This window comes from Arachis ipaensis, chromosome B1 (genome assembly GCF_059453495.1).
Source record: "Arachis ipaensis isolate K30076 ecotype BB chromosome B1, ASM5945349v1, whole genome shotgun sequence".
Taxonomy (NCBI): Eukaryota; Viridiplantae; Streptophyta; class Magnoliopsida; order Fabales; family Fabaceae; genus Arachis; species Arachis ipaensis.
Window position 1 is genome coordinate 140529393 of NC_142436.1, and position 26510 is coordinate 140555902.

Here is a 26510-nt window from a genome sequence, read left to right on the forward strand (position 1 = left end):
GGAAGCTCCTTCCCCGTTTAGCTCATCAGCACCATAAACCCTAATGCCATAAAGATGACTACCACCACCACCACCGACGCAGCCTCATCGGAAGCTCAGCTGCTGAAAACGGTGACCACCATCCTCACCAGCCACCGTGACCCCCACACCGCACTCAAACCCTTAATCCAAAATCTCACCCTCCCCACCGTGCTTTCCGTCCTCTCCTCCACCCAACTCCACCGCACCCACTCCGCCACCCTCCTCTCCTTCTTCCACATCCTCCGCCACTCTCCCCACCCTTCTCTCTCCTCCTCCCCTGAGCTCCTACTCGCCCTCCTTCCCGGCCTCCTCGTCCACCGCCGCTACTCCTCCGCCCGTTCCCTCCTCCTCAACTTCATCTCCTCCGACCACCCCCGCCACTCCCTCCACCAGCTCCTCCTCCGCCGCCCGCGTCTCCCGCAGCCACTCCTCGACACCTCCCTCTCCGCCTACGCCCTCTCCCACTACCCCGACCTCGCCTTCCAGCTCTTCAACAAGATGAAGCGCCTCCGCATTAAACCCAACCTCCTCACCTGTCACTCCCTCCTCTCCTCCCTCATCCGCCAGCACCCTCATTCCTCCCACTCCATTCACCTCTCCAAACAAGTCTTCAACGATTCCCTTAAGCTCGGTATAATCCCAAATACCACCACCTTCAACATCTTGATCCATGGTTCTTGTCTTGATAATAATTTTAATGATGCTCTTGGCTTCATGAACCAAATGTCTGATTTTGCTTGTTCTCCTGATAATATCACTTACAATACTATTCTTGATGCATTGTGTAGAAAGGGCCAATTGAGTAAGGTTAGGGAGGTTTTGCTAGAGATGAAAGGTAGCGGGGTTTCCCCAAATAGGAACACCTATAATATCTTGGTTAATGGCTATTGTAAGTTGAGGTGGTTGAAGGAGGCTGCTGAGGTTGTCGAGTTGATGAAAGCGAACGGCATGGTACCGGATATTTGGACTTATAATACAATCATGAGGGGTTTGTGCGACGAGGGGAAGGTCAAGGAGGCGATTAGCCTAAGGGATGAGATGGAGAGCCTGAGAGTGATGCCGGATGAGGTTACCTACAATACTCTGATTGACGGGTGTTTTCAGTGGAAGGGGAGTGTGGAAGCATTCAAGTTGGTTGAGGAAATGAAGGGAAAGGGAGTCAAGCCAAACGCGGTGACTCACAATATAATGGTGAAGTGGTATTGTAAGGAAGGTAAGATGGATGAAGCCGGCTGTGTCGTGGCGAAGATGGTGGAGAGTGGGTTTTCACCGGACTGTTTTACTTATAATACTATGATCAATGGTTATTGTAAGGCAGGAAATCTGGGAGAAGCTTTTAAGATGATGGATGAAATGGGGAGGAAAGGTTTAAAGATGGATACTTTTACTCTGAACACTATAGTGCACAAATTGTGCACGGAGAAGCTGCTCAAAGAGGCATACGAGTTGACTGTGAAGGCCGCAAAGCGAGGTTATATTCTCGATGAGGTAACCTATGGAACTCTAATCATGGGATACTTTAAAAATGAACAAACAAACAAAGCTCTGAAGCTTTGGGATGAGATGAAGGAGAAGGGGATCATTCCTAGTGTTGTCACTTATAACACTATAATTAGGGGGTTGTGCCATTCTTTAAAAACTGATCAGGCTGTAGATAAATTGAATGAGCTTCTAGATAAAGGTTTGGCCCCCGATGAAGCTACGTGTAACATAATTATTCATGGTTACTGCTGGGAGGGAGCAGTGGAGAAAGCATTCTTGTTCTATAACAGAATGGTTGAGAACTCATTCAAGCCGGATGTTATTACATGTAACATTCTTCTTCGAGGGCTTTGCAAACATGGTATGTTCGAGAAGGCCTTTAATTTATTTAACACATGGATCGTTAAAGGTAAGCCCGTTGATGCAGTTACGTACAACACGTTGATTTCCGTCCTTTGCAAAGAAGGGAAACTTGATGAAGCATTTGACCTCATGACTGAGATGGAGAAGAAAAAATTGGGGCCGGACCGATATACTTATACTGCCATCATTGGTGCACTTACTCATGCTGGGAGAACTGAGGAAGCAAAGAAATTCATGTCAAAACTCCTAGAGACAAGTCCAAATATGATAAGTGAAGACACTTCACAAATGCTTGGTTCAGGCAACATGGATTACTCAGAACAGATAAGTAATTTTTGTACTCAAGGGAAGTACAAAGAGGCAATGAAACTATTTCAAGAATCAGAGCAGAAAGGAGTTAGTTTGAATAAATCTGCGTATTTCAAGTTAATGGATGGGCTATTGAAGAGGCGAAAAAGCATATCGAAGGAATGTATTCTTATATGCCACTTTAGACTTTAGGGAGGAGAAAAGAAGGTAATTTTTGGTGCTGATAGGTAGATTGAGTTGCTGAAATTTTCATGGATCTATAGTTTTTTCCCTGTTATGTCCCTTGTGTAACATAGTCTTTAATTTTTTAACTCTCTACGGTGCTTCGCTAGTCTTTTGCTTGATGTTCTTCTTTCTTTTTTTCTTTTTTTGTATTGTTATTGATTCTTTTAGGATATAACTTCCCCTATGCTTATGTATTTTTATTCTCCAATAAAACCTGTTGTTCTTCTAATATGTGGAGTGTACTTTTCTTATATCGTCCAAATAGATATGTGCTTGTTTAAGTCACAAGTGAATAATTTTGAGAAGTTTCATTACTTTGGTCTCCAACTCTCCACTAACTAATACATGTGCATCAATTTTAAGTTGTTAACATTGATGAAGAAAAAATGTTTTGCTGCAGATATGTATCTGCTGAGAGGTATTCTGAAGCATTAGATATCCTACATTCAGGAGCTTGCCTTCAATTGACTCATGGGCAGGTTGTACATCTTCTATGTCAATGCCTTTCTAGATATACTTTTATGACCTTTATTTAGGAATATAGGATAACTATTATCTAGTTTCCTTGCAAGTGTATCAGACAAGTAGATGTTGATTGTGCATGACTGTTTCCTTTGTTGTGATGTTTGTGAGAGACTCTATGAGCTCATTTTTCTGTTTTTTCATTTTTGGTGTGGGAAAGGGAAAATGGTTGATGGAGGATCATGAGTCCTTTTATTTAGATTGATTGCTCTATTTAATTTTCACATATTTTAAAATCAGGAATCAAATTTTAATTTCTATGATGAATTGTTCTTCAATGATTTTTACATTTGACAAAAGACAGCCTAATGCTCCATTTCTCTATATTTAAGGTTACATGCGGAGCAGAGCTTGCTTCAATGTATGTGGAGACCTTAGTGAAAGGGAAAATTCCTTATGATGAAAAAACACTTGGTGCGCTCTAATCTTGTCTTTTATCAGTGTTTTATTGCTCTTGTGTCTATGTATGTCGAAATTTAAATGATTTTAAGGTCTCCCTTTGTCAGTGTAGAAAAGAAATATGCATACCTCTCTCTCTCAATATTTAACCATGAAATCTGCTACTTATTACTGATGAATCTCAATGATAGATCTTGTCAAGAAAATCTATCAGGCGTTTCCTCGGGTTCCACTGCCACAACACTTGTGGGATGTTGATGATGTGCAGCAGCTTTCTGAAGACATCGGAACGGCAAAGGCACGTGTTGAAGGCTGTTCCTCATTCTTAAAAGCTGCTATCAGGTGAGACTTCACAAAATAGAAATCTTATTAGTTCCTCATTTACTTCACCTTTGAATCGTTCTCTGGTTTTCTTAAGCCCTTTTATTTTCTTAGTTACTGTTGAATCCTGTGTTTGGTATTCTCCATTTCCTTCCCGTTATCCTTGTTTGCACCATGGAGCTGTAGCAGTATTCTACAGTAGTGACAATTGCACACTCTTGACGTATTTTCATGCAAAACAATTGGATAAATAATACTGTGGTCCCATTGTGACTTCTTATTTGCATCTTTGGTTGTTCATATTACCTCACACAGTTTCTGCAAATGTCTCTGTTTTTTTAAGGGCTAGGTCTTCTTATAAGCATTGTGTTGCCTATGCTCTTCTTTTATTGTCATTTTTCTTTAAGGATTTTCCTATTTCTTATGCTGAAATGCAGAATATTGAAAAATTGGAGAAAGTTATAAATGAGGGCAACTGTTATGGAGCTTAACAAATGTACAAATCGATTAGTGCCAGGTTCATACAGTTTCTAACTTTTACTTATTAGTTATTACCACTAATTGTATTCGACTCTCTTTTAAACCACGAGTAATTAGTTTTGCAGTTGTTATTCTCTTTCGTTTTCAAGTGTATACTTTATAACAGTAGCTCATAAAGCAATCAGATAGCCAGTTCCTCATTGGTGTAGTTGATAGCCTAGAATAGCTAATCCTTTTCAGCTTAATGGAAGGAAGATTTTAACATCAGTAGGAGGCAATTCAGCAGAGATAGAACCATAAATTACTCTCCTTTCAAGAACTGGATAATGTAGTTTCATGTGGTGAACGCTTTTGCTATTTTTGGTGAATCATGAATTTGCTATTAGAGTTTGGAATATATTCTTATATGCCACTTTAGACTTTAGGGAGGAGAAAAGAAGGTAATTTTTGGTGCCGATAGGTAGGTTTAGTTGCTGGATTTTTCATGGATCTATAGTTTTTTCCCTGTTATGTCCCTTGTGTAACATAGTCTTTAATCTTTTAACTCTCTACGGTGCTTTGCTAGTCTTTTACTTGATGTTCTTCTTTCTTCTTTTTCTTTTTTGTATTGTTATTTTAGGATAGAACTTCCCTATGCTTATGTATTTTTGTTCTCCAATAAAACCTGTTGTTCTTCTAATATGTGGAGTGTACTTTTCTTATATCGTCCAAATAGATATGTGCTTGTTTAAGTCACAAGTGAATAATTTTGAGAAGTTTCATTACTTTGGTCTCCAACTCTCCACTAACTAATACATGTGCATCAATTTTAAGTTGTTAACATTGATGAAGAAAAAATGTTTTGCTGCAGATTTGTATCTGCTGAGAGGTATTCTGAAGCATTAGATATCCTACATTCAGGAGCTTGCCTTCAATTGACTCATGGGCAGGTTGTACATCTTCTATGTCAATGCCTTTCTAGATATACTTTTATGACCTTTATTTAGGAATATAGGATAACTATTATCTAGTTTCCTTGCAAGTGTATCAGACAAGTAGATGTTGATTGTGCATGACTGTTTCCTTTGTTGTGATGTTTGTGAGAGATTCTATGAGCTCATTTTTTTGTTTTTTCATTTTTGGTGTGGGAAAGGGAAAATGGTTGATGGAGGATCATCAGTCCTTTTATTTAGATTGATTGCTCTATTTAATTTTCACATATTTTAAAATCAGGAATCAAATTTTAATTTTTATGATGAATTGTTCTTCAATAATTTTTACATTTGACAAACGACAAAGCCTAATGCTCCATTTCTCTATATTTAAGGTTACATGCGGAGCAGAGCTTGCTTCAATGTATGTGGAGACCTTAGTGAAAGGGAAAATTCCTTATGATGAAAAAACACTTGGTGCGCTCTAATCTTGTCTTTTATCAGTGTTTTATTACTCTTTTGTGTCTATGTATGTCGAAATTTAAATCTCTCTCTCTCTCTCTCTCTAGTATTTAACCATGAAATCTGCTACTTATTACTGATGAATCTCAATGATAGATCTTGTCAAGAAAATCTATCAGGCATTTCCTCGGGTTCCACTGCCACAACACTTGTGGGATGTTGATGACGTGCAGCAGCTTTCTGAAGACATCGGAACGGCAAAGGCACGTGTTGAAGGCTGTTCCTCATTCTTAAAAGCTGCTATCAGGTGAGACTTCACAAAATAGAAATATCCAGCATATGTGCTGTTTAAGATTATCCCATATATAAAAATCACATGTTCCTTCTGAGTAATATTTTTGGCTTGCTTGGTATTGTATTCACTATTCAGATGGTCAGCCGAATATGGAGCAGATAGTAATGGATCTCCTGAACTGCACATTATGCTAGCCGAATACATATATTCGGAAAGTCCTGAGGCGGTATGTTTCAAAATGGTGCTTCAAGTGCTTGTTCATTGTCACTCCTCTTAAATCTAATGACCATACCTGTGTCTCTAGAGTTTGTTTCAAGCCCCTTTTGCTTTGCCAACATCTGTTTGAATTTTGTCTTGTGCATGATTTTTGGTGGGGGGAAACCCATGTCAGTGGAGATATGTAAAAGTTCTTTTAGTTTGAATATTTAAAAAATTAACGTGACACAAATAAACATTGATGATTTGGGATGATTTGGTTTACTGTCCGTCATAGAAATTTGGCAGATGTTATAATTAAAAAAGAAATTAGGTATAAGATGAGAGGAAGAAATATAAACTTCACCAATGTACTCTCAGTTTGTTTGAAGAAAGTATTTTTGGAACACAGTTTAGATAATAATAATGTAAATGCTCATTGCAGAGCAGATAAAGCGGTGGCTAATGTCTGAAAAGTAAGAAATGGTGGCTCGTTTTTAATTGGATTTTGAAATAAAATATAATTGACGGTTTTGGGGTTTAGATAGAATTCCTTTTTTCTGGAAGAGGGAAGCAGCTCCATTTTTATTCTTCTTTGGAGCCGATAGATCTATGAATTTCCATTCCGCCCTGGAAAGCTTCACTTACACTTGAATGAATATCAATAAACTTTTTAAATGCAGGATATAGGTAAAGTAACATATCATTTTACGAGAGGAAATGATCCAAAGAAGTTTGCTTCTACTCTGGTGAACTTTCTGGGCAAGGTACACACCTCCATGCCTTTTTTATTTTTTCTCCTTGTTGGGAGCTTCACAAATTCTGTTGAGACATGCAAACTTGCAAGCAATTTTGCACTTATCCTTTCTGGAAAAATTAAACATTCTTGGCATAAGCTTAGGAGGAAGGTTAAACTGATATGCTTTCCATAATATTATAGTGCTATCCTGGTGAAGATGATCTGGCGATTGCTCGAGTGGTTTTAAGGTAAAGGCACTAAGAAATTAATTCTCACTTAGGATTCCTTGCCTATGTGATCATTTTTCTCTCTCCCTTATGATACTTATACAACGTTTGCTTTTTGCATTGCAATTCTAGTCCGTAGATATTTTTTTTCCCTTTTCTTTTTATGATTATTTATTTATTTATTTTTTCTGTGGTTTCCTAATGCATGACAGGTATTTTGTCAAGGTAATTTGAGAGATGCCAACCTACTAGTTGAAGAGGTAAAGACACAAATCGAATCCACCGAGATCGAGTTCCCAAAGTCAGAGTTAATGCAGTTCATCACTTATCTTTTGCAAACGTAAGCTGCCTGTGATCCTTCATTGATTCATTGAGCAATTTGTGTTCTATGTTTAGAAATAATGAAGCATAGTTTCTATTGTAGTGTTTCATTGGTCATGCTACATGCGAACTTTTCTGAATTTTCGTAACTTTCTAATTTGGTGTAGGATGGAGAGAGATGCTTTGCCTCTTTTTAATATGTTGAGATAAAATTAATTATAAGTCAAGTATTGACAGGGAACCTGCATTCCATGAGGTCAGCTAACTCACAATACCAAGCCATTTTTAGTTTTATCATCTTTTGTTGTCGGCTAACTTGCATGATCCTCAAACACATTTAATATGTGTTCTATGAGTATGTGCAACCAGTGATCCTTACTTTTTTTTTTTTTTTAAATATAATGTTGATATTGTAAATAAAAGTGAGTGGTTGCGAATGATTTTGGACCACACATCCAATACACTCGAACTCATACTTATTGATCGTTTTTGTCTTGGCACGATGCTAGAATGCTGCAATTGACATGCAAAAATTGTGATTTAGATGCTAGATGACATTGCAGAGAAGTTTTTTGGAGTGCAGAGAAGGAATCCCATGGGGATGTTGGGAGATATATTCAAGGTGAGAGACACTACTCATCATACCTTTTGATAGTTCAAAACAAGCCACATTGGCACATGCAAAAGTACAAATATTTTAGTATAAATATCCTCTCAAATGAATTATAGAGTTCCATCTTAATTTCTTGTTTTGCAGTTGATGGGGTCTGCTGAATGAGTTACTCATTGTTGAAACACTGCCAGATAGGACAGCAACTTCTATTGAAAATTCTGATAATTATAACACCTTTATTTTCATTCTTTTTTAGGATAGAGCAATCCATCTCAGTAAACAAAAGCTGTGTGATCTCTTGATATAGTTTATTTTTGGTGAATTTATTGTGATTTATAAATACTAGATTCACAAATTTGCATAGTACTCATTTCAAGAGTTATTTGCTGTAAAAACTTCTACAGTGGAGATTGATTGCTTTTTATTATTCTTTCATTTCCATGTCACAGCAACAATTTTCTTCTCATAGCAACGTATTATGGCATTCTACTTCAGATTATGTGCTCTGGAAATAAATCAAAGTAGAACATCTCTTTCCAATATTCATCTTGCAATAAAGTAAGGCTTTGATTTGATCACTTTTTCAAAACTACTGTTATCCACATGTTTTGAGAAAGTTTATCTTGATACTAAAACAAAATTGTATCCTTCAATATATTATATTATGAATTTTGTGAATGACCCATTTCTAAATTCTATCATAATCAGGGATTCTTTTTCACCATAGACAAGCTCAGTGTTTATTGATGGCAAATCAGAATATACTCTTATTTAAATAGTCAACAACCTCCTAGGAAAGCATTTGCTCATGTAAAATGGAAACACCAATTAAAGCACAATACTAAAATTTCATAAATTGTACTACAGTATCATGAGTGGTATTATACTCTTATTACATTATACACAGTATACATAATCAGTTGAAATGCTTTGAGGAAGCTATGATATTAATCATCGATCAAAAAGACCACTCCATTATCTTTCTTGAAGCTGTGTGTGGTATGATCAATCACCTGTACATAGAATTAAGTCACATGAAAAATCTACCTTATGCATGAACAAAAAGATAAAATAAAACAATCAAACTTGGCTTCATTTCCCTCTAAATCTGGTGGCTAATCTCAAGCAGAAGTGAAGTCTCAGTTTTAGTGGAAATCCAAAAACTTACATTTGTATTGCTCAATTCCAGATTGTAGAAGTCCATTGCATCTTCTTTAAATATAGGGCCAGCAATATTTGGACATCATCAATGGCAGGAGGCGCGTACGAATGGCCACATCGTGATTGCACAATCTTCTTTCCGGTGTTATCCTTGAGTTCATCTGATTCAACAATGGATGGCTTAGCAACTCCAAGATACCAAGCATGGCCACCAATAGAACCAAGGCATTGTGTCACACTTGCATGATGTGTAATATTCGAAAACTTCAGCGGACGATTTTCGATATGCATGATGTAAAACCTGTTATATACAAAGTCATTTCAAGAAGTTGGAGCTCAAAATCACCCTCAAAGTCATTTCAAGAAGTTAACTAATCTATAGTTGAATAAAACCTCTAATAATACTCATAATCCAAGATTTGCACTTTATATATAGCTAATTAGGCAGACAGAAAAAGATCCAACCAGAATAAACAAGGAGCAAAAGGGTGTATGAAAAGGGAATTAGAATACTTGTGAGCTGATAAAAATTGAAGCTTGATTAGAGAGTAAAAAATTGGTGATGGTAAAGGGAAAGGTCCAACTGAGCATCATGGGGGCCGAACTCGTCGCCGTCCGGCGAAGCCTCAATGACCTGACCGTAGTCTTTGAAGGTCGACGGAGTTGCTTCGATTGGCTTCAGCGTCACCGCCTTCGTCTCCTCCATAGGAACTTCTGGTTTTCATTCGCTTTGTCTCCTTTTTTTTTTTTTTTTTTTAATATTTTAGAGGATAAAATGGAATATTCCTATGTACCACAGTTTTTTTTATAGAATATTAGTTCTAAACAAATTTTAAACTTTTATTTTTGATATAAAAATTTTAAATGTTTTGGAGATTATTGTAACTTTATTAATAATAATAGAGTTTAATTTCGACACACGAACATCATAAAATATTTACGAAATTAATATAAAAAAGATTTATTTTTATTAATGTAATGTTAGATGATTAAATGTATAGTACATCGAAATTAAGTTCATAATAATAAATATTATTTTTTTAGAATATTTTTAATCAATTTTTAATTGAACATTTTAGTTTTCCACAGATTTTAATTTTTAAATTTGCTTTTTAAATTTTTATTATACTTAGCAAATTAGTCTCACATCATACTGTTCGACTACATGCTGAAAATAAAAAGTAAATTTTTAGAATGGTCTCTAAGATTTAGATCATTATCTAATGTGGTATTCGAGATCCTAATTTCACCATTGTAGCCTCCAGATATAGTTTTAGACACTACAGTAGTTCCTAGACATCTTTTCAATAATAACTCAACTACTGCAGCGCTAACGTGGTATCATCTTGCCACGCTAGATTATTGTCGAGTCTACTTGCCAACTTATAAACAAGCTTTGTTGCATTCTGTTCCAACGTCCTGGAAACACTGAACGGTGTCACGGTTGATGGAACTGGAACGAGTTTGATCTTCCATGCTAAGATCACTCCAAAACTTGCTCCACCACCATCTTTAATTGCCCAGAAAAGATCTTTTTCCATGGGCTTCCCTGTCAAGAAACCTACTGATGGTTACCAGTGACTAAGAGAAAGAGAGGATTGAATCTTGACCTCCTTTTCTATTGAATATTACTTTTGTTTTATTAAAAGAACTTAAGAGATATTTTTGCTTTTGTCTCCTATTGAAGTAAGAGACTCCACTTTTTGTCTCCTAAATTTACAAAAACAGAAATAGAGAAAGGAAGAAATAGTGACACCCAGATGTATCCTAATTCAGCTACTCAGTGCAATGTAGCCTACATCCAGTCTCTATCATAATTATGATGGAATTTCACTATCTTTTTCACAAGATTACAAACACTAATAATTTCCTAGGATCTACCCAATCTTATCTGAGACAAATTTAAATTCTAACCCAATGTGAATTTGACTAGGACTCAACCTAGCTTTCTAACCCAATCAAGTTCAAACTCAATGCTGTCTTTTTCTCCAATCCTTAGAGCTTGCAGCGGCTTGGTCAGAAGAGAGAAAGAACTTCGATTCTGTTGCATGCAACCTACCCATTCTCTCTCATCATTTTACTTCAAGTTCCTTCAATCTTGACCGTAGATTGTTTTTTTGACCCCAAATTTGGATTTGGTCCGTGGATGAGCTTCTAATCATCTTTAACTCTAGTGTCTCCATGGTTGCTTGATTTGACCTTGAAGCTTGGTATTCTTCACAGTTCCTTAGTGTAGCACAAATGGAGAAAGAAGCCTTTTGATGTTCTCTAATCGAATGAGACTAGCTTCTTGCTTGTAGCCTTTCTTTAAGCTTGGATTTGAAAACCACCTTTTTGTTATTCACCACAACCTAGCTTCTACCGTTTCTATTTTCTTCTCTCTTCCTTGTTGAGTGAGTGATGTGACCAATGAAGAGAGAAAAGAGAGAAGATTTGGCTTTCGGTGGAAGCTTCAAGAAAATTAATTGAAATGAATTTTGAGTTTAAGTTTCTGAAAATTGACCTAGTGACGTGTGTGGCTTTGGCTTTGTGATCACCGAATGGACTTTGGATGATTTGGGCCATCTTTCTTTTTTTTTTTCTCTTATTTGGTTCAGAGGCTTGTTATAGGGCTTGGTTTAGTTATAATGGACCAAAGTTTGTATTTGTGTGGGTTTGATGATTTGTTCCTTGGACCATGTTTATTGACTTTAGTTTTCTGCATATTAAACCAACCAAATTACACAAATAATTGATAATTACCTAATAATGTTTGTTCATCACTTTAATCAAATATTAGTTTTTCAAATTCAATACCTACCATTCACATTAATTATGTAAGCATCGATTATGTTATCAGTAGAGAATTCATATTTTCGAATCAAGAATCCATAACCACCTGTTGAATTGTCCTCAAACTCCTACAATAGTGTATACATCTGCTATAACAGCTAGAATTTTAGTTTTGGTACGAATGCTATAGTAAAGTTCACCAACAGTTGCACCAACTTGAATCCATGCTACTTTATTCTCTATCTCCATTCGAATCTTTTTATAGTTTATGAAATTAATGATAACAAATGGAACTTGAAAGACGTAGGAGAGGCTCTCATAGTCGTGGCCGCCACTCCAAATTCAAATCTGCAAGCCATGGAGTTGGGAATAGATTACAGTAGCTTAAACATTGGAAGGTTGCAAGAGTACAGTGTCACGATAATAAGGGATTTGGGAGTATTATATTATAAAAATCTGAGATTCTAAATGAAGAATTGAAGTATTGAAGAGTAAGATAAGTTGATTTTGGTATAAATAAGTTTGGATAGTGATATGGAGTTGTTATGGTATAAATATTGAAGGAGAAGAAGATAAAATTATCATTTTTGAAGATTTGAGAAGTTAGGGTTAAATATAAAGGGAGTGACCAAGTTAGGTATAAATTGAAATCATACTAGCTAAGTTAGCTGTTAGACCCTCTAGCATGGCAAGGTGATGCTATGTATGCCCAAGACCACTATAGTGTCCGAAGTTATATATGAGAGACTATAATAATAAAATTGGGATTTCAAAGACAACAATGGACAATAGTTTGAATCTCAAGAATCGCTATAAAATTTTACTCTAAAAATAAATTTTTAAAATTTTAGAATTTTTATGTGTTTATTAAATAACAATAATAATAAAGATTAATTTATTTATTATTTTATCAAAATTTGATCTGAAATTAATATATATAACAAAATAAAATATTAAAAACTAATTTGACAATTAAAATTTGTTGAATATTAAGTTGTCTAACTAAAAAATATTTGAAATTGGAGTTGAAATATTAGTGCTAATCTTTTATTGAAATTTAATATAAAAATAAAATAATTTTAATGTATTGTTAATATAAAATAATTTTATACATATATCTAATTACATGATATAATGTTAGTAAAAATAATCATATTTTATATTACATTGTTGGCATGATTATTCAAGAGATAACAGCGAACATCACGAGACAATTTTATATCTAAATTAAGCTAAAATATTAATGCCTAACTAAATAGAAATTATAAAATTGATTTAATAACTTTTTTGGGTGAACATTTGATTTAATAATTAAAACTTGATAAAATGTAGATGGTTAAATTATACTGTATTTATTTAAGATATACAGTAATAAAATAAAAAATAATTAAATTGAATAAATAAAATAAGGGAAGCAGCTCCTTCACCGTTTAGCTGATTACCACCCTGAACTCTAATGCGATAAAAATGACCACCACCACCGACGCAGCCTCATTGAAAGCTCAGCTGCTGAAAACGGTGACCACCATCCTCACCAGCCGCCGTGACCCCCACACCGCGCTCAAACCCTTAATCCAAAATCTCACCCTCCCCACGGTACTTTCCGTCCTCTCCTCCACCCAACTCCACTGCACCCACTCCGCCACCCTCCTCTCCTTCTTCCACATCTTCCGCCACTCTCCCCACCCTTCTCTCTCCTCCTCCTCTGAGCCCTCCTACCCGGCCTCCTCGTCCACCGCCGCTACTCCTCCGCCCACTCCCTCCTCCTCAACTTCGTCTCCTCCGACCACCCTCACCACTCCCTCCACCAGCTCCTCCTCCGCCGCCCCCGCCTGCCGTAACCACTCCTCGACACCTCCCTCTCCGCCAACGCCCTCTCCGACCACCCCGACCTCGCCTTCTAGCTCTTTAACAAGATGAAGCGCCTCCGCATTAAACCCAACCTCCTCACCTACCATTCCCTCCTCTCCTCCCTCGTCTGCCGCCACCCTCATTCCTCCCACTCCATTCACCTCTCCAAACAAGTCTTCAACGATTCCCTTAAGCTCGGTATAACCCCAAATACCACCACCTTCAACATCTTGATCCATGGTTCTTTTCTTGATAATAATTTTAATGATGCTCTTAGCTTCATGAACCAAATGACTGATTTTGCTTGTTCTCCTGATAATATCACTTACAATACTATTCTTGATGCATTGTGTAGGAAGGGCCAATTGAGTAAGGTTAGGGAGGTTTTGCTAGAGATGAAAGGTAGCGAGGTTTCCCCAAATAGGAACACCTATAATATCTTAGTTCATGGCTTTTGTAAGTTGAGATGGTTGAAGGAGACTGTCGAGGTTGTCCAGTTGATGAGAGCGAACGACATGGTACCGGATATTTGGACTTATAATATACAATCATGAGGGGTTTGTGCGACGAGGGGAAGGTCAAGGAGGCGATTAGCCTAAGGGATGAGATGGAGAGCCTGAGGGTGATGCCGAATGAGGTTACCTACAATACTCTGATTGACGGGTGTTTTCAATGGCGGGGGTGTGTGGAGTCATTCAAGTTGGTTGAGGAAATGAAGGGAAAGGGAGTCAAGACAAACGCGATGACTCACAATATAATGGTGAAGTGGTATTGCAAGGAAGGTAAGATGGATGAAGCCGGCTGTGTCGTGGCAAAGATGGTGGGGAGTGGGTTTTTACCGGACTGTTTTACTTATAATACTATGATCAATGGTTATTGTAAAGCAGGAAATCTGGGAGAAGCTTTTAGGATGATGGATGAAATGGGGAGGAAAGGTTTAAAGATGGATACTTTTACTTTGAACACTATAGTGCACAAATTGTGCACGGAGAAGATGCTCAAAGAGGCATACGAGTTGACTGTGAAGGCTGCAAAGCGAGGTTATATTCTCGATGAGGTAACCTATGGAACTCTAATCATGGGATACTTTAAAAATGAACAAACAAACAAAGCTCTGAAGCTTTGGGATGAGATGAAGGAGAAGAGGATCATTCCTAGTGTTGTCACTTATAACACTATAATTAGGGGGTAGTGCCATTCTTTAAAAACTGATCAGGCTATAAATAAATTGAATGAGCTTTTAGATAAAGGTTTGGCCCCCGATGAAGCTACGTGTAACATAATTATTCATGGTTACTGCTGGGAGGGAGCAGTGGAGAAAGCATTCTTGTTCTATAACAGAATGGTTGAGAACTCATTCAAGCCGGATGTTATTATATGTAACATTCTTCTTCGAGGGCTTTGCAAACATGGTATGTTCGAGAACACATGGATCATTAAAGGTAGGTACAACACGTTGATTTCCGTCCTTTGCAAAGAAGGGAAACTTGATGAAGCATTTGACCTCATGACTGAGATGGAGAAGAAAAAATTAGGGCCGGACCGATATACTTATATTGCCTTCATTGGTGCACTTACTCATGCTGGGAGAACTGAGGAAGCAAACAAATTCATGTCAAAACTCCTAGAGACAGGTCCAAATATGATAAGTGAAGATACTTCACAAATTCTTGGTGCAGGCGACAAGGATTACTCAGAACAGATAAGTAATTTTTGTACTCAAGGGAAGTACAAAGAGGCAATGAAACTATTTCAAGAATCAGAGCAGAAAGGAGTTAGTTTGAATAAATCTGCGTGTTTCAAGTTAATGGATGGGCTATTGAAGAGGCGAAAAAGCATATCGAAGGCCTCTTTATCAGATTGACACAATAAATTCAAATTGGCATTTGGATTCCTGATATTCATGATGTTGAACCCATTTTATTGGTGGTTTTGCTGTGATGACGATCCAAAATTTCATGTAAGTATCCAATTTTCCAACATTATATTAGATTTTATGGCGTTTGTAAACTGTGACTGTGTAATCAATATTTTTTTCCCTGGTAATTATTATGGATGGTATCCATAGTTAAAGGTTAGAGAAAGTTATTCATGTCCTCAAGAGATGTTTTATATGCTTTATTATCTGCACGAACAGAGTGTTACTTTAATAGAAATTATAGATCTATTCTCACACTGCAATCCATTATGCAACAGACATGTTAGGAGTCTGAACAGAGTCCACTTGTTTTTTATTGTTTTAAATGATAATAATAGCAAACTACCATTTGGAATAAGGTGCGTTCTGTTTTAGCAGGGTTTCTTGAAGGATCAGAAGATCCTTGGTTCTTATCCAATCTGTTGCCTACCCAGCATGGTCCGTGTACTGAATTTCACGGTTTTTGTTCATAAATACAATCGTCAATCCATATGATTTTATTTTGTGTAGCCACAAAAATACTGTATTTTGCTTTTCATGTTCGACTGGATCATTTATTTGTAGGGCGTCTTCTATATGGTTGACTTAATTTTTCTATTTTTTAACATGGCGTCTGTCACGGTTTTACTTTTCGTTTTTTCGTTAAATCTTGCTTCTCCTTGTGGTAGGATTTAGGGTGCCTCTAATTTGAGCGAAAGTAATTCTTTTACCGTGAACTTTCTCATTCTTAGAATATCATCCTATTCGTCTTCTCTGTGATTGTCATGAGCTCTGAAAAAAATACACTACTTGATTCCTACATCATTGTTGTGGTTGCACCAGTACGACTGGATTTACCAAATGTCTAGATTAGGGCCAACTTCCTTTGTGGACTTGTGGTGGCACTCTAATCGGCAGATTGTGTATGAATTTGTAACAGAACAGAAAAGAGAGAGATTTGTTTGAATGTATAACACCCTGAACTTTTTATTGGAAGATAGTTAAGAATTTTGGAGAGAAATGTGATAGTGGATTTAGATTTAGGAGGAAAAAGGGTGTCTTGGAGACTTTCTCACTGATTGTCAATACAATAAGAAGATTATATCCCCTCCTCCCCCTTTTTCCTCCTATCCAAATTAAAATGCGAAGCTTCTAAATGGATTGGATTACTGTCAATGTAAAAATATAAGATAAATTTGCCTTCACAATTACATTTTGGATCTCTGGCTAGTAGACTTCCTAAGTTTTAACCATGTCAGGAACTGTAGCATTGTTAGTGTCAGAAGTTTTGAAAATGTTCTGTTTGGATTCATGCCATTAAGTGATCTTAAGATGATTAAACACAAAATGTTCAAGGAAAAAAAAACTCAACAAAAAAAAATTCTCTTCATTACTTAGTCTTAATTAGTGAATAAGCATGTTAAAGTGTATTTTTTATTCGAGTATCCTAATTATTTCATTTAGTTGTAGGATAACAGGTTTGGGTTGCCTACAATGAATCTGCATGGCTTTTATGCAATACTGTGGACAACTCCATCAACATCTGTCGGGTTAGTTCTCATGATTTTTTTTCCGCTTATTGCTTGGTGATTAGAACCAGACATCATTTGTGTTTTTTTCCTTCTTCGGTAGGGGCTGGGGGGCTGGGGGTAAGGGAAAAAATCACACTTAATCACTTTAGTTTTTTTTTTCAAGTATACTCTGAGTCTCTGATATGGGGATATCAAAAGTTGGTTCTTCCTCCAAAAGTAATGTATTATGTATGGTTAAAGAGATGCATTGTCTCTCTCCATCTTTCATATGGCTTTTTCTTTTCAGTGTTTATGAAATCAAGGTCTCTCCTGCAAAAGTAAATGTGTTTTTAAAAGGTTGCATCCTTTTATCTTCAATCTTTCTTATAGTTTTCTCTCTTTTTTTGTTTCCACCTCACTTTTTATTACTGAACCCAAAAAAAAAAATGAATTCTATCCAAGGAGTGAAAATAAGCTAGGTTATCTTAAACAGGCCTTTTGATTTCAAATAGTTGGCTTAGGCCTTGCCTATATGCTTAATATAGTGCCTTTTTTAAAGCCTAGAGTGATCATTTTTAAGATCAGGTATAAAAGTCATTTAAAAGATCTAGGACCTTCAAATTTAACTTTCTAAATCAAATAAATAATGCATTATATATGAGTATAAGAATACTAATATAATATGCATTATTTAGTTATACAAGTTGGCATGCAAAAGCCTAAAAAAGGCTTTGACGCTTTGTAGAAAGTGGTCACCTTGGTGTCTAACATGTTTTATAAATGAATTAGGATCTAGTCCAAACTAGGACAAGGACCTATTTGAGTGCATGGACCAAACTATAGGACAATCCCTGTCAGCATTCATATGAAAAAAAGGTTATGTCTTTTGTTTTTTATGATCTTTAGGACCATGTCTCAGTAAATAATAATTGTATTTTTGGGCCTTTTATAATAATTTGATCAGTAAAAACCTTTTATAGTTGAAGATCTTCATTTTCTTTTAGTTCTTTCTGACAATTATGTATTTGAGTTGTGCACTAAAAGTTGAGACTGCTCCAACCTTGAGTTGCATAATAATGCATAACCAACAATTCTGGCAATTTACTCTGGCAAATGACAGTAATTTACTGTTTGAATCAGCGCTACCGCTTGGTCCTACGTCGCTTGGCAGCTGTTCCAGATTCCTCTGTCTAGCTACCTTGTTTAGTATGGTGACAAGGAAGTGTATACAACTTGTATATTTTGAAGTTTAATTTTTTTTTTTGGGAAAATACTTTCTCTGTTGAGAAGTTAGTTGGATATGGTACAGCAGCAGATAATTTTATCGCCGCCACTGCCCACCGATCACTTTGCCATAAGGGTTAGCAGAAGCATCAAGGGTCATCTTATCCAATGTTGTACTACCAATTTACTGATCATAGTTTGCCTAGAACTTTAATAATTTTGAACAGTAGGCCAGAAAGCAAATTAAGGGTCCTTGTTTGTGTTTATGAGGTGACATAGCAATGGTGGTTATGAGCTAAAAGGCAAGTAAGGTCCATCTTGTTTTGTCCTTGAAAATATGACCATAGATTTTGGTATTTACTTCCATTGATATTCATAGGGTAAAGCACAAGAACACAACCAATGAGTAATAACTCAAATGGCATAGTCTCCCCATACTCAATTAAGAGGTTGTGGGTTCGAGTCTCCTATCATTGGTAAAAAAAAAGCACAAGAACACAGAATGAAGAGGTTATATATGATTATGTGAAAGATCAAAGAATTCCATCTTTGTAATTTATGCATCATGATCTGTACTTCATTCTTGCTACATATGCTCAATTAAGAGCATTAAGTTTCGAGTTAATAATCAATTTCGTCTCTGAAAGACACTTCGATCTCCATTTTCGTTCCCGAAAGTCAAAATTAATAAAAAACGTCCTCAAAAGATACCTGAGTTGATCACGTTCGTCCTTCCGTCATTTCCATAGCTGAGATGGCAAACGTCCGCTTACGTGGCCCATTAACTGCCAAGGTGGCAAACGCCAGGCTGTAGCATATTGTTGATGACTAGATAAGTCTTGTTTAAGATGTCAAATTAGTTCTTGGAATGGATAAACCCTAATCCCAATCTGAACGATAAATACATCGACGTGATCACTTTTAGTGGTAGTAGAGGTAAGTAGGAGTTGTAATCCCTGGCTGGCTGAGTGGATGGAGATAGGAAATGGTGGTTGTGGTGGTGGTTTGTCACATGCATCGCACGACAGTCATGGATCTAGTGCTTCGATGCGAAGGAGGAGGGTGAATTCTCATGATGGATCATGTTTCTGTGGGCTGAAGACTGTGATTAAGAAATTTGGGACAACAAAGAATCCGAATAGATTGTTCCATGCATGTCCAAGGTACTGGGTGAGTGATGGTAAAAGAAGTTAAAGCTTTTTCATGTTGTTCTATGCTGTTGGGTGTTGTCTGATTTTTTTGTTTACTCCTTTCTGAAATTGCAGAAGGGCAATCACTGCAATTATTTTAAGTGGGTTGATGATGATGAATTTGAAGCAGTGGATGTATGTGGTACAAAGAAAGATGCAGGAGCTGATATGGAGGTTGAATGTGACTATGATGAATGGAGGGTGAAGGTGGCATAGAAGTTGGGCAGCTTGGAAGCTGAAGTTAGAGCTTTGAAACTGCTAATGGTTTTGTTGTTTGTAGTAGTTGTGATACTTTGTTGTTTGTTCTGTACTTCTAAATAAACCCATTTATCCTCTATGAACATGTAATGGTGTATTGAATTTGTTGACTTGAATGGGAGTAGTTATTTGAAGTTGGAAGCAATTCCCTGTTAAATGTGGATAATTTTATAAAATTTGGCAATTAATTTTGTGTCTCTATTTGTATGAATTATGTTGAGGCATAAACAAAATGAACAAACTAAGTAATCTTAGTAGTAACGTGTCATTGAAGGCTAATTGTCACATTGTCTTAACAGAGAAATACCAGAATAAAGTTATAAGATTCTTAACAGACAAATACATTGTCTGTAGACTAAATTAGCATACAAAAATGCAACAAACAGAATGTTGTGTCATACACAAAATGAGTCAACCATAACACATTCCTAACAAATCAAACTTTGTCATCAGTCTTCCTTGGAGCCTTGAAGCCTGGAGTAGGCACAAAGGTCATGAAGTTGGCCAGCCGTTTAGCAGTTCCAGAACTTGTCCCCTTAATGGTCTCAGCAGAAACAACCACAAATCCAGTTGCAATATGCTTAGGGAAGGACGTTAATCTTGCTTTTCTTTTGATCACTTGCAACTTAGGTGGCCTAGCTATCAATTGATCCTGTATAATCCAGTACCAAATGAGTTTATTAGATGATTAGGCAAATGTGAAATTTTTTAGGAGTGAGGAGTGATGATATTACTTATAGGGTATCTTGGGTTGGTGGGATGCATTCGGATTCGCTGCTGTCAATCTCTGATTCAGAGTGGGTGGGTGATGGAAGTGAAGGCAAAGGTGCCTCTGCTTCTGTTCCATTATCAGTATCAGTAGGGGCAGCATTTAATTCAGGTTCAGCACCTTCTGTAGCAAGGGTAACAACTGTCAGTTGTAGCTGCATTTGTTTGGCATGTTCCTCAGCATCCACAACCTTTTTCTTTGTGCAACCTCTTTTGTTGTGTCCAACCTCACCACAGTACATGCACCGGATTGGGTTGTATTTTCTTTTCATTTTTGTCTTTGACCCACTCGGTTGTTCTTCTTTGTCCCTTCTTCGCTTCTTTGTAGGCCTTCCAGGTTTAGGCTTCACTGGGGGTTTTCACCGGACTGTTTTACTTATAATACTATGATCAATGGTTATTGTAAAGCAGGAAATCTAGGAGAAGCTTTTAAGATGATGGATGAAATGGGGAGGAAAGGTTTAAAGATGGATACTTTTACTCTGAACACTATAGTGCACAAATTGTGCACGGAGAAGCTGCTCAAAGAGGCATATGAGTTGACTGTGAAGGCCGCAATCTCGATGAGGTAACCTATGGAACTCTAATCATGTGATACTTTAAACATGAACAAACAAACAAAGCTCTGAAGCTTTGGGATGAGATGAAGGAGAAGGGGATCATTCCTAGTGTTGTCACTTATAACACTATAATTAGGAGGTTGTGCCATTCTTTAAAAAATGATCAGGCTGTAGATAAATTGAATGAGCTTTTAGATAAAGGTTTGGCCCCCGATGAAGCTACGTGTAACATAATTATTCATGGTTACTGCTGGGAGGGAGCAGTGGAGAAAGCATTCTTGTGGTAGGATTTAGGGTGCCTCTAATTTGAACGAAGAAAATTCTTTTACCGTGAACTTTCTCATTCTTAGAATATCATCCTATTCGTCTTCTCTGTTATTGTCATGAGCTCTGAAAAAAATACACTACTTGATTCCTACATCAATGTTGTGGTTGCACCAGTTTGAATGGATTTACCAGATGTCTAGATTAGGGCCAACTTCCTTTGTGGACTTGTGGTGGCACTCTAATCGGCAGATTGTGTATAAATTTGTAACAGAACAGAAAAGAGAGAGATTTGTTTGAATGTATTAACACCCTGAACTGTTTATTGGAAGATAGTTCAGAGTTTTGGAGAGAAATGTGATAGTGGATTTAGATTTAGGAGGAAAAAGGGTGTCTTCTTGGAGACTTTCTCACTGATTGTCAATACAATAAGAAGATGGTAGTTATGGTTCTAATGTGCTGAAAATAGTAGTATGTATGTAGTTTATGTGTTTTCATGGTGCGACAGGGATTGGGGTTATTGTGCCTTCCTAGTTGATGGCAATTTTAATTATCATTTGTTATTTGCAGATGGGTCTCATTACTATTGTGTGTCACCATGGGGGTTCTTTTGTGACGAGTGAAGACAATGTCGTCTCATACACTAAGGACCATGTTTCAAACATTCCGAAACTTGACCCTGATCGGCTAGACGTGTTTTTCCTCAGGGAGTACTACAAAAAGCTTGAGTATGATAAGGTGGAATACTATTAGTGGCTGGTTCCAAACAGACCCTTAGAAACTGGTATAAGAAAACTAAATTCTGATGCTGAGCTCCTGGAGATGTGCTTCCATGCTAAAGGAAACCACGGAGAGGTGCATGTGTACTATGAGCATGGGGTATCTATTCCAAATTATTTGGAAGAAACAGCATCCAAAAAGGGTAAAGAGGTGGTGGTTGAAGTCCCTACCCAACCAATTTTATTGAGAACAGAACCAAGCTCCAGGGCCATTCCTCCACACCTAGTTCCAAACCCATGTATCAACCAACCTAAAACTACTGAACCCACCCAGCAGCCAACCTCTACCATTTCGAACCCAATTTCTATGGCTGCTACCCCTGCCCCACCCAACCAAAATATGAACCATATTCAAGTACCAGCTCCAACCACCAATTCAACCCTAATTCCCAAATGTACTCCAACCCGGTGCTTAAGTCAAAACCAAGTAAGATTTTCCAACCCAAATGGCCTTCAAAGAATGAGACATAGAAGAAAGGGGTTGCTTCAGAAAAAACTGTAAAGAAAGGTGTTGCTGCGAAAATAATTATAAATAAAGGTGATGCAAGAACAACACTGAATAGGAGATATATAACCAGGGCATTAGCTAAAGGTCATGTGACAAGACATACAACTAAAGGGAAGGGAAAGCAAGTTGAGACAGTTGTGTTATCAGAATCTAAATCCTCGGACAGTTATGAAAGTGCAGAGGATAATGCTTATAAGCCCGGGGCTGAAGAGAGTTCCAGTGATGAGGAGATTACCAATACAATTCTAATAGATAAAAGGAAAGAGGTTAACAAGAAACATCTTAAAAAAGTTAAAGTTAGTAAATTGAGGAAGGAGATACTCCAAGTTGATGATGGTTTGGTGCCTGAGGATGATTCGGGTGAAGATGATGAGTTATTTTTTGGACCAATAGCAGACCCTAGTCTTAATGTTGGTGGTTATGATGCTCATGATGAATATCATGATGATTCAGATGGGGTAGATTCTTGGCATTCGAAAGAAATGAAGACACCTCCTAACTCAGAGGATGAATTTGGTGAAGTTGAGAATGACGAAGCGTTCCCTGTTTTCAGAGAAGGCACAAGATTCGGGGAACTCCGCCTAGAAGTAGGGATGAAATTCAATACGAAGCTGGATTTTAAGGAGGCTGTGAGGGAGTATTGCATATAGCAAGGTAGGAGAGTTTGGTTCAAGAAAAATGATAACGTAAGGTGCCAGGCTTTATGTAAAGGTGAGGTAATTATCAATGGACGAGAAAATCCGCTGGTAAACAGTTACTGGCGAGGTTTATACCATTAGATTTATTCCACCGCTAAACCCGATGCCCGATGGTAAATAGGTTACCGGCAAATTTTTTTTGTAAATCCGACGGTACTCAGCGTTTTTCTTGTAGTGATCGTAGCCTTGTTGTCTCCTCAATCTGTCAATGCTGCAACTTGTTAGAGGAAGATATGTTTCATTGCTTTAGGGATTGCACAAAAGTCCTGCTAGTTTGGATCGGAATCATTTGGGTTTTGGTTAGACGGTAGCTGATCTTGGTAGGAATTTTTATAGCTGGATCGAATATAATACGCATGCTCGGGAGTTTCTTTTCTCGATCGGCGGCTTTATGGTGAATTTGGCGTGACCGTAATAATGACGTTTTTAATACTGATAATTCCTGAAATACTTCATAGGTGGTTCATTTAATAAAGCACAAAGCAAAGGATTATAATTCCAATTCTTCTCTCTTTTTCTGGATTTCTCCCCTTGCCTCCATGATTAAACTTAATTATGATGCTAGTGTCTTAGAATGTCGACATGTGACTGATTTTGGGTGTATTTTTTGAGATTACTTGGAAAATTTGATCAAGGACTGCTCTGGCATGCTTCCAGAGCAGGGTGACATTGTTTGGTGCAAATTGTAGGCCATCTTGTGTGGCCTTTGTTTGGCTTGGAATTGTGGTTTCAAAGATCATCAAATCCAAAATATGTGGATAGCTGAAACATGTGTAATATGAAAGCAGATTGAGATAATGGCATATCAACATGGCAGTTGATTAATTAGTTGAAATGGGACATTGCAACATGCATGGGTCTGTATCCATATATGTAAGTGCTATCCAACCGTTATTATTATTATTTTATTTATTTATTTATTTTTCACTGACATATACGCTGCATATATAGTTCTGGAATGGCACTTTAGCATTCACATATACCCATCACTGCTTTTTTCTGACATAGACAAAAAAAGTTGCGAGTGAAAATTTTAACGAAAATAATTCATCACTTTATGATGAGATAACAAACACATGCATCTATTAGTTGCATGTGTTAAGTAATAAGTACATACTTTTTATTCAATTCATTGTAGCTTTTGTTTTTGTGTGCTAACCAGTTGCACACTGAATTTTTTATTTCTTTTTTTTTAATTTATGTGCTATTATTATTTCATGATCAGATACAATAAAGTCAAAAATTTAGAATTGTCTTATTTTATATTTATTTACATAATATTAGATATAATAAATATATAATTTAGATATTATATATATATATAAAATTATAGATGTTAAATTAAATAAAATAATTTTATATTATTAATTTTCTAAAATTTCTGCAATAAAGTATGTGGTCTTCAATTCTTTTCAATGTCCAATAATCTCTTGAAGTTTCTCAGTAATTAATAAAGGAGCTAAGCTAGCACACCTAATTAAAACAAAAATGTGTTAGTAAGTTAAGTATTTTCTCAGGCGTAAGAGGTAATAATAATTGTTAAAATAGTTTATAAGAAATAAATTTATATAGGTCTTTTTAAAGCTTGGAAAAATAATTAACCTATGATGATTGGTGCTAAACCTAGCCATACAATATTTTACAGACCAAAAATAAAAAATAAAAATCTTGATTAGGCACAAATAACTTCCCTAATCAGTGACTAGTTCTCCTCTGATTTGGGCATCGGAAGGGACTAATTTGATTAAACTTTACTCCAAACTTTACAACCACATACCCTTTAAATTTAGATATAGCTTTTACCCGTTCTTAGTTAGTAACGAACTTTGGCTTTTCTTTTCTTTCTAAAAGCTTTGTAAAATGAAACTTTGTACTGTTATTCACAATTAGAAATTATACAAGTGCTAACACTTAAATGAAAAAGTGAAACTATATCTAACAGGGAAAAAAATAGTAGGTAGTTTGAATCGATTTTGAAAAAATAAAACTAATTCAATCCGAAATATAATTTGTTGTGATTTGAATTTGGATTAATTTATTTTATTCTTAAAAAATAAATTTTAAGATTTTATTATTAAAAATAAAAATAATTTAATGGAATAAAATAAATAAATACATCTCATTTTATATTCACACAAAATGTTCGTTAAATAATAATATTAATAATGAATATGATAAAAATATAATAAATTAAATATATTATAAATAAAATCTTAAATTTAATAATAAAATAATAATATTATATCACATGTATGATTTTGATTGAATTGAACCGATTTTAAAAAATAAATTTAAAATTATATTTAATTTATACCGTTTAATTTATTAAAAATATAATTCGATCAAATTTAAATTAATTTTTTTTATTATTTTTATTTAGATTAAATTAAATAGACAATTTTATTTGGATAAATTTAAATTCAAACAACCCTAGAATAAAAAAAAGAGAGGCATAGTGTAAACCCCAGTTAAATTAGTAGATAATTAGTCAATAAATTAGTTTTTAATAAGGAGGATTAGAAACGTAAATATTATATTAAATTAGGGTAGAGCTCATCGAAACGAGAATTTTGACACTAATTTCGAATAAATCAGTCCAAAATTAAACCGAACGGGCCGAACCGGTTGAACCGGACCCAAATCGGGCCGTGGGCCCAACCGGACCAGCCCTTTAAGTAAACCCACGTTCTTCTTCTCTCCATTGTTGGCAACGTCGAAGAGCATCAGGGAGAGGAAAGAAAGAACGTCAAATCGTTACGCTAACTTCCAACTCCCGTAACTTCTCCGTCCGAGCTCCAATCGCCGCACTGTTTGCGGCCACGCGTTCACCGCGTCGAACTCTACGTTTCTACCAGAATAATTTTACTGGTAACTTGTTTAATCACTCTCAGTCTCATCTTCCCCCAATTTTCGAATTTTAAGTGGGAATATTGAATTTCTTTGATTTCTGATGTTTTAGGATCCAATTAGCTTGAGAAAAACGTTCACTCTTACTTATGTGAAGCATAGGTAAGGTGAGGATACGATAATTCTATTTTATTTTTATTAAATTTAAGTTTTGAGAATTAAATTGGATATATATATGTGTTATGATGTGTATTAGGTTGTGAATAAATAATTGGAGCTTGAAATTGTGAATACTGGAACTTGGAGGAAGCGGATTAGTTGAGGTTTTGAGGGCTGT

At 36.3% G+C, this 26510-nt stretch overlaps 1 protein-coding gene and 3 pseudogenes across 4 annotated transcripts; 3 read left to right on the forward strand and 1 right to left on the reverse strand.

The window, feature by feature from the left end:
• The first annotated feature begins 54 nt into the window (after nucleotides 1-54).
• On the forward strand, nucleotides 55-3663 carry LOC107613014 (uncharacterized). Of its 2 annotated transcripts, none has more exons than XM_088501941.1 (4): nucleotides 55-2382; nucleotides 2801-2879; nucleotides 3255-3336; nucleotides 3513-3663. In XM_088501941.1, the coding sequence occupies exon 1, from the start codon at nucleotides 55-57 to the stop codon at nucleotides 2365-2367; it is 2313 nt and encodes a 770-aa protein (XP_088358067.1). In that variant the 3' UTR covers nucleotides 2368-2382; nucleotides 2801-2879; nucleotides 3255-3336; nucleotides 3513-3663. The 2 variants fall into 2 exon arrangements, with proteins under 2 accessions (XP_088358067.1, XP_088358068.1); XM_088501942.1 differs by having other exon boundaries at nucleotides 3536-3663.
• On the forward strand, nucleotides 3605-8335 carry LOC148578619 (protein GET4-like; annotated as a pseudogene). Its single transcript, XR_015902524.1, has 12 exons — nucleotides 3605-3663; nucleotides 4080-4159; nucleotides 4973-5051; nucleotides 5429-5510; nucleotides 5652-5802; nucleotides 5926-6016; nucleotides 6669-6752; nucleotides 6926-6964; nucleotides 7164-7291; nucleotides 7440-7528; nucleotides 7817-7894; nucleotides 8030-8335. The product of XR_015902524.1 is annotated as a protein GET4-like (transcript).
• Nucleotides 8336-8713: 378 nt separating this feature from the next.
• Nucleotides 8714-9831, reverse strand: LOC148578620 (uncharacterized; annotated as a pseudogene). The gene is made up of 3 exons (XR_015902522.1): nucleotides 9631-9831; nucleotides 9054-9347; nucleotides 8714-8898 (listed from the first exon to the last, which is right to left on the reverse strand). The product of XR_015902522.1 is annotated as an uncharacterized LOC148578620 (transcript).
• Nucleotides 9832-13285: 3454 nt separating this feature from the next.
• Nucleotides 13286-15533, forward strand: LOC148578621 (uncharacterized; annotated as a pseudogene).
• The last annotated feature ends 10977 nt before the right edge of the window (nucleotides 15534-26510 follow it).

Coding starts and splice junctions, on each gene's coding strand:
- LOC107613014 (XM_088501941.1), top strand. CDS start 55: ATGACTACCACCACCACCACCGACGCAGCCTCATCGGAAGCTCAGCTG.